This window comes from Eimeria maxima, genomic scaffold (genome assembly GCF_000499605.1).
Source record: "Eimeria maxima Weybridge genomic scaffold, Emw_scaff363, whole genome shotgun sequence".
NCBI lineage: Eukaryota > Apicomplexa > Conoidasida > Eucoccidiorida > Eimeriidae > Eimeria > Eimeria maxima.
Window position 1 is genome coordinate 23,576 of NW_013566452.1, and position 8,548 is coordinate 32,123.

The 8,548-nt window shown below is 51.5% G+C and overlaps 1 protein-coding gene across 1 annotated transcript; it reads left to right on the plus strand.

Moving 5' to 3' along the window:
• Positions 1–1,297: 1,297 nt before the first annotated feature.
• On the plus strand, positions 1,298–5,515 carry EMWEY_00030190 (hypothetical protein, conserved; the record flags this gene model as incomplete). Its single annotated transcript, XM_013481600.1, has 11 exons — positions 1,298–2,284; positions 2,561–2,665; positions 2,801–3,088; positions 3,286–3,361; positions 3,468–3,562; positions 3,753–3,837; positions 3,974–4,081; positions 4,232–4,833; positions 4,993–5,068; positions 5,179–5,356; positions 5,473–5,515. 11 exons carry the CDS (start codon positions 1,298–1,300, stop codon positions 5,513–5,515), a joined length of 2,643 nt encoding a protein of 880 aa, XP_013337054.1.
• Between the last annotated feature and the right edge of the window lie 3,033 nt (positions 5,516–8,548).

An 8,548-nucleotide genomic window follows, 5' to 3' on the forward strand; every position in this document is an offset into this window, starting at 1 on the left:
GCATGCAAGGTTACTTTGCATGAGGAGTTGCAGGAAGATGCACTGCAACAGAAGACAGGCCGGCACTTCTCTGCTCAGACTTGAGTGCTTGCGCTGCTTGTATCAGGGTGAGTAGAGACTGGAGCGGGTCTCAGCTGTTTTTGCGAACTCTTGCCAATTACCTTTACTCTTCTGCAGCTAACAGCGGCCCCCAGCAACGATCGAAGCGTGTCGTTTCGACGGTGGAGGATTCTCGTTAGCTAGCCCGCATATTTCATTAATTTTGCTGCAAATCGACATAATAACTTTCAGTATGTGATAACTAGACGTACAACTCAATTCCCGACATATGCAGGGTTGCTATAGAATTGGCACTCCTTGCTTCGTTGGCGGCAAAGGGAACAAAACACAACGAAACGGGCGAAGCCGACCTATAGCGTGAACTTAGCGCTGCACGTCGTGAGGGCACGCTGGAAACGCAGCTGAGATATTAAAACCCCCCAAGTGCTGGTCAAAAACTCAAGCGCAAGCACGGTCCAATTCTTTAGTCGCCAGCGTGGGCAGTCTACTCCAGTATGCACACGGGCTTATCCAGCCCCAAAAATTGCCACCGGTGTCTTGTTAGTTCTGGGCACACTCCATATGCTATGTACTAACGTCATTGAGCGCGTTTCTACCTTAACTTAATTTTACATTACTATTCTACACTTTTGCTCAGAGTTCCTGACCTTCTGTGGTGCTCGGCACTACCCCTGCTCGCATCAAGCTGCTGCAGTCAGCAAGCCCGGAGCCCCTAGAGGAGACTTTGAAAGCGAACAAACGGTATATAACCTCGTGAAATGCTCTATTATTATCTCCGGTCAATTATACAAGTACTGTATTGGGACAGTAGCTGTTTCGGGCTCAACCCCTGTACTAACCAGCATCTTCTTGGAGGGGCGCACGCTAAGCGCTCATCTGCTTGGAGGGGCGCGCGCTAGACGCTTATAGGCGCCCCAGGGCACAACTGGAAAGGATTCTTTTTGCTACCTGCTCAATTCTGGGTCATATTTCGCGGCTCATTCATTCTTGCTGGCAGTGGGGACACCACTGTGACCCGAATGCACCCCGGTGTGGCTGGCATTGCTGGGTGTTGGCTTTGGATCTGTCCCCTTAAACTCCTTTGCCCGGGGGGCGTCGCTTCCAACAACAGTTTGGCTTGCGTTTCGCCATCGCATGGAGTGCTTTCAAAGAAGCAGCTGCAGGGGCCCCCAGCAGCCCCAGCGGGATCCACATAAGCAACTCGATCCCACGCTCGCTGCCTCTGCTGCTTCACAGGATGGCTCAGGACGCAGGGAAGAAATCCCCACTTGATGAGTTGGGGACACCTCGGGGCCACAAAGGCTTGGATCCCGAACAGAATGAGGGTCTCTCTCCCTTAAACATGAGAGGCATCAGGCAGATGCCCTTCGAGGCGGCTACACCTGGGGAGGCTGAGGGGGCCGGATATCTGCTGCAACGGCAATCAGAGCATGTACGAAAGGCGTTTGGGCAACAGAACGTACCTGGGGACTGCTGCTTTGACAGTATGGGCTCCGGGGAGGAGGTCCCTGCCTGTTGCCAGGAGAATGGCCAACCGCTGGAAGGCGAGACAAGACCACGGAACCGTGATTTCGCTCTCAGAGAATCTGCCCATTCAGCTGACTGCGGCGGCAAAGAATCCCGCAGCGGCAGCAGCAGCAGCGGAGGCGTGCCATGCGTACTTAGTCCAGCTCCAGAGCGTCCCGTCTTCTGTAGCGTTGGTCTCCACAGCCTGACACCCACGAAGCCGGCCTCGCGAAAACGCGCATCGCCGGTACAACGCCCTCGACAGCAACAACGACAGCAGCAACGACCGCAGAAAGAGCAGCGTACGCAACAGTTGAGAGACGCCGCTGTGGGCGATCCCCAACGCGAGGGAGAGGAAGCACGCAATGGTTTTCGATGCACAGCTTGTGGGACTCTGAAGGTACGGGCGCCCGTAGGGTTTACGTTAATGCAAAATCCGTCGCCTTCGTGGGGTCAGCTTCGCATGGGAACATGTGCAGAGGCACCTCAGGCAGAATCGGCAGCATCTCCAGGCGCCAGTGTCCCTCATGGCACCCCACGAACAAATCGGAGGCAAGTGAATTCTGAGGGCTGCGCATGGACGTTGCCTGTCGGGGGCCCCAAGGGGGGTGGGCCTTATCATCTGCTGAGACAGCAACAACAGCAGCCGAAGCAGGGAGAATTTGTCGCAGGCAGCTTACAGTGGGGTCAACCCACGTCGTTTTGGCTCGTGGAATCGGTGAGGGACGAGGGGGTGGAGAGAGAATTTCGGCGCCTCTTCAGGATCAATTCGCCAGTAAGCAATTTGGGGGGAATGTGCAACGGTCATGGCGTGTCCACTTTTGCTGCAGGCTATAGATCTGCGTGAAGGTACTATACGTGAGCTCCGTTTTTGTGGGCTTAAGCACTTGCCGTTTAATGGCCGGATGTAGGAACCCTCGGTCGGCGCGCGTCAGTGCAGGTTCACCTGCAACGGTGCATTGCGGCTCTGGGTTTTTGTCTGTCTCCTCTTTAGGATTCCCGCATCGCCTTGTCGTCCTTTCGACTCCTAGTGACATTAATGGTGGTACTGGCGGCGATTAAATATGGGGTTAGCACGTACTTCCCCCCCGCCATGAAGGTGCGTGTGTCTGAACGAATACAGGCCAAACACATCTGTTTCCCGGCAGTTTTCCATCTTAGTGATGCGTCTATTTTCCGAACACCTTTTATACTGCTCGAATATGCACTGGTATTCGTTCCCATTTACGCGCAGATACCCTTTATCTGCTTCTTTTGCGCCGACGTCGTCATCTGGGTTTTCTTTGCCTGTGAGGCTGCTCTACGCGCCCGAGCTATGGGGCTGAAGCGTTTTTTCCGAGACCGGCAGTTTCTGTTTGACACCTTCTTGCAGTTGGTGGGACTCTCTGCTATCTCCCTCCGCACCTGTATCCTTTTGGACGTCGGCGGCCTGGGAACCCGCGTGTTCGACCCGGATTCGCTGGAATGGAAAACGGGCATTGCGAATGATTTCATCATCGGAGATGTGAAAATCGCACTTGTGGTGGGTTCAGTGAATGTGTCACCGAGAAGAACCGTACACTTAATAGTCATTTGGCTCAGGTTGCACATACTGTGAAGTCGAGCGAGGATTGTAACCATGTTGCAGGTTGCGGTGGCAACATTTGAAGGCCGGTGGGCTTGTGCCTCGCGAGCACAGACCACAGGGGCCCTTTTGCTATTTTCTGTTGTGCCCTGCAGGCCTTGGACACGGTGCAGCTTGCGCGTATTTATCGTCTGTCGTTCTCATGCAGAGAACTTTTCTTCCTGACGAGGAGTCGGCCCTCACTTAGCTTGAGTCCCCTTTTGTTCGAACCAGGCATATATGCTTGCGTTGTGTGCGCTCCTTATGTCTGAAATATTATTTGTAATGTCCTTTTCAGGCATTCTTCACAGCCTCCGTTCCTTGCTGTGGACTGCCTTGTTTGTTTTGGTTGTCATCTACACTTGCGCAGTCTTCTGTACCTGGGCGTATTATGTACGTCACTATTTCTAACGGGGTTAACCTGTGTAGGAGTTGCAGCTGATATTTGCTTGAGACAACTAAGCAATGAATCGAGCCACCGAAAGTGGAACGAGTGGGCAACGAAGGCGGCTTGCGCACGCAATGAAATGCCTGGAACTACATGCACGCAACCCGTTTTTTTTTCTGGTTCTCATTGTTTCAGGATGAAGACGACGCGGAGATGCGGCTTCTGTGGGGGAATTTAGTGCTCTCCATGTTCACGCTTTTCACTGTGCTCACGCTTGAAGGTGAGCCTTCATCTCGAGGGAGGGTTGTGTTGTCGCTGATACTTGCAGCAGACATGCTGTTCCAGCGGATCGTTCGCTGTCCGCCGTCTTGCTCTGAGTAACCGAAGAGATGTGTTGATTTGTTGAGTGTTTGCAGGCTGGAACAATGTGGCCACAGCGACTGCAGAGAAGCACCCTTTTAGTCGGATCTTCTTCGTGGCGTATATTTGCTTCACAACGTTGACTCTTTTGAACATCGTCACAGGTGATTTGCTAAAGCCTTTATCTGGCGTGTTTCACATTGCACGTTGACAGGATTGTACTTGTGTTTCTCGCTTTAACAGTGGTTAGACTTTTCGATCTTAGAATTGATTGTTGATGACGTGGGCCTCTGTGGGCCTTCTGTGTTTTCTAGGCATTATCCTAGACGCATATGTAGACATGTCCAACAGACTTCTTATGGAGGCAAACTACAAGGACGACTTGGAAAAAGACATTCACAATGAGAAAGTCCTACTGTCCGCTTTTGAAAAGACGCCATTCCTCGTTTGCATGAGGCCTGCAGTCTCGACATTTTTGGCTGAAGGTAGCGCCTTCACCGCCGCGAATTTGGATCACACTACGAGTGGTTGGGCGGGCGGGGATTCGGGGCATGAGTGTACTATACCGACACTTCTAAGAGAGGGCGAAACTGCGACAACTTGGCGTCACGCTCTTGCTAGCAGCAGCATGGCCACACAGGCGGCGGCGTCTGCCTCTCAGAGCCCCAGAGCACCTATGTGTGCAGCAGGAACTCATTTCGAGAGGAAGCTAACGGGGGTTGCCAGCGAAGACAGCACAGCTCGACCATCAACAGAAAGTGCGGCGGACTCTGAACCCCTTCAGATCAGGACGCACCTGCCGGACACGGTTCAGTTGGATGGGATCAACGTCCGCACGTGCGTTAGATACCTGCGCATTGGAGGTCACCAGCCCATGGACATTCTTCGTGACCCAATTATCCAGGATGCATTGCAGGTAAGAAAACAACTTCCGACACTCCGCAGCAATTCCAACAAGTGCATGAATACTCTGCATGCAGAAACGAGACCATATTCTAGATAACAGATTTATAGGGCTGCTTTGCGAAACTTGGTGAGGTGAACCGCAGCTGCGTGTTGTCTTGTGAGCACGCAGGCGGCGCATATACCCTTCTACCAGGCGTTTGACGTTCTTAGCATGTTCCATCAGCGCGGCATACAATTTGTCACTGGTACGACTCTGTGAATCTGGCGATATCCTCTCTGTTCATTACTTGTGTAGGCCTTGGTTTCATGCAGTTGCTTTCCCGAGCGCACTGTGGGGCTTGTGTTTGTTTTGCAGTGAAGGAATTTGCTGAAGCATGCAGCCGTGTCGTCGGTTCGGCAACAGGACGGCAGCTACTTCAGGTGCAGCTGGAGCTTCAGCAAAAGCTTTGCGGTCTTGAGCAGTGCATTCGGTCGTTGTCTCGCCAGAAACAGTTTAAGAACAATTACAGCACAACGTCAAAGCTCGACTTGTCGTGAGGAAGTACATCAATTAAGAGGGGCAGCCGTTCCATTATTTTGTAAAGTTAACCGCAGTAGCAGGAGGCTGGACATTCCAAATAGTTTTATGAGAGGGTGGTCACGTGTGCAGCGTCCTCGCGGTTGTTATTTCTATTAAGTTGGCGGGTGTGTAACGTGCAACTGCACAGGGCGGGGAAAGCGGGCTCTCTGCAGGTGAAACGGGAACTCCCCTTGGTGGAGCCTGGTGGCAATCTCACCTTTATTCCCTACTTGTCGCAGTCGCGAGGGCTTTGGCGGGTACTGGTGACTTCAGCTATCCAACGGAGCCCAAGGCGCAGGAGGTCGCAGTGTTTGTTGCTACTTCTGTAACTGCACATATTATCGTTGTGTAGCCCAGCTCTGGCGACGGCTAGCAAGTCGCGTTTCCCGCTTACAGAGTGCAGGCATCTGCGGAACATTAATTCATACAAAACGTTTGTGTACCTATATGCATCAATAAACCTGAAGATGTCTTTTTATTGACGGGTACGTCGAAGTGTTTGCTTCTTCCAACACTCCAGCAAATTCTGGGGTAGCTGGGCGGGGTGACCAGTTGTTTCCAAGACTTCCACTTCTTGTGTAGGGCATCAACATAGAAAAGTGCGACAGACCTCTCAGACTTCGGAGTGCAGTCCCAGCTAAGATACTCTCCTTCACTGGATCCGCAAGTGTCCTCGCTTCGAGAACAGCAGAAAAAGCGCCACCAACTGGCTTTTGCGCACATCAGAGGATGATTTTGGTTTTTCACAAGAGGAGATTTGCGGTGCAGAACACGTGCCGAAGGGCCGTACAATTCGCGTGGAAGGGCACAAAGCTTCATCTGCGGCTGTAGTGGCAATGGGCATCGTCGTGTTGGGGGCATGTTCATTGCCCCTGCCCCACGTGCAAATAGTACAGTTTTGCGCTCTACTGGAGCCCTTTGCAGGCGTATTTTCTAGCAGTGCGATCTCAGCGTGCATCTGCGGTGAATTAGTAGCATAGGGTACAGAGCTGAATTTCACACCTCCGGATATTTTAGCAGCTCTCATCACGTGAGGCACGATACGTGAGTCTTTACCCTATGTGGCGATGGACACTCCACAGCGTTAAAGCAGATATGCTGAGCGAAGCACATTCGTTAGCTGGAAGCTGACTTTAGCTGGCTTTATGCTTGACCCAGTTCCGGTTCCCCCTTTCTGTGACCGTGGTTGTGCTGAGTTATAATATGACGTCTAACGTTGGAAAATGATTTCTCATATACCTATCACGCACAGTTACACAGAACGGCTACTGAAGCTTAAGTAACGTCGGGTAGATCTTCTGTGCGCAGCTCGGTAGCTTCCACCCTGCAGCCGCCTTGAAGTTTTTGGGGACAAGCAGAACCACAACTCATTGGTCACTGTGCTGGCCTTGGCTTGCTGCCGGTCAAACGGGTAGATGGTGAAATGGAAGCAAAGCGACCAAGCCTCTTACCAGCAAACATATCCCAGGCGCACAACAGGGCGTGTGTCAGTGGAGGTCGCATACTTTACGGACACGGATGTTTCTGAATAATCGACGGGTTTCAGATCGTCGCGCCGAGGTTTTTTGCAGTTCTGGCCAGCCAAGTCCACTGTAATGCTCGCGTTGCATTCTTAGCATGCATGACCAGTCCATAATATCTGCAGTGCGCGCAAGCTCAGCGGAGGCATGTGAGTGCAGACGCACGGCGCGACGTTAAGACAATTGAACACTAGGCGTCCACATAAGTGTAGGCCGTATTTCTAGAGTGAAGGGTCGAGGGAGAAAACAGTGCAAGCATTAAACCGAGTTTGGATGGACCAAAGACCAGAAGGCCTAGCTCGCTTTCTTCGTATTCTGCATCAAATGCAAGAATCTTGACAGCCTGCCATGAAGCATGCCAGTTGACCCTTACGCGACTAATCGATTTTCTGGTCCGCTGCCGTTTGCTTGCGGTCTAATTACAATACCTTGGAAGCGCCAAGACTTTGCTTTTCCTGTATGCTTTCCGTTGTGTCCATACTTACCTCCAGCATGGGGAATTTTCACGTTATATTGCGCTTTAAAATGTGTACTATTGCAGGTGAAAGGTCCACATAATGAATGCTATTCAGGTGCCGGTACGAGGGCACTCCTATCTTGCATTTATGATAAGGTTTCTAAATGTTCCACAGGAAAGCACTACCGCACAAGCTGCTCGGTAGATTGCTTCTTCAAGGAAGAAATGCCTGGGCACTGCTTGTGCGGCGGCTGTTAACTTATGGGTTTATGACAACAGAAAATCTTTGGCAAGGATACAAAAACAGCAGTTTTCTTCCAAAGCCAGCGCCGCTCATCATGCTACTGGCGATCTTAATTCTGAGCGGCATTCAACCTCATTTGTTCGCAAATGTTTCAATCTAGTGGCAAGCTAACAACTCACCCGAATGCACAGCTAGGACTCCGCTGCACGCCCGTTATCGCCTCCACGCAAAATACAGCGGCAGTTTGGATTAACAGGCACTGAATGCCTAGGTTTAGTTCGTAAGGGCAGTATCTAACGCCAAACAGAGGTTGAGTAGCGGTTCAATAATGAATACCCGTTACAGAATAACCCAGCAGTTGCCATCCTAAACTGCGAGGTAAAATTGAATCCACCATGTTCACATGTATCTTGCATATCATCGGCAAGCGTGGCTGTACTCCGCAGGGAAGGCGCTGCCTCCTACCTGGTTAGAGCCATATATTCATACACCACTACATCAACGACAAGACTTTACGGGCTTCCGTACCCCAGCGTAGATGCGCAGTGCTGTGCTCTTGATTTGCAAAACCCTCAGCATTGCTTCCCCAAGTCCACTTAGATCTTAGGAGTGGGCATTGCGTGCGCTAGTCCAGCTGCAGCAGGACTTGGACAAATTCTGCCAACGAATTGCTTGAGCTGCAGTTGCAAATTAATAGGTTGGCATTTGAAGGCTTTATTGTCTAAGTTGAACGCTTGGCTAGGGGGCCATTTCTGCAGGCTGCGACTCCTTTAGCGCAATGCGCCACCCATATAGCTCGATGCGAAGGTGTTGGACTGAGTTGTATTGAGCACAACGTGTATATCTAGACGCAGCAGCGCCACCGAGCGTCGGTAATCAAGTTATTGTTTTCTTGTCACTCTTCTGTTGCTTTTCTGACCTCATCACGTGTCTGATTCAGCGCAT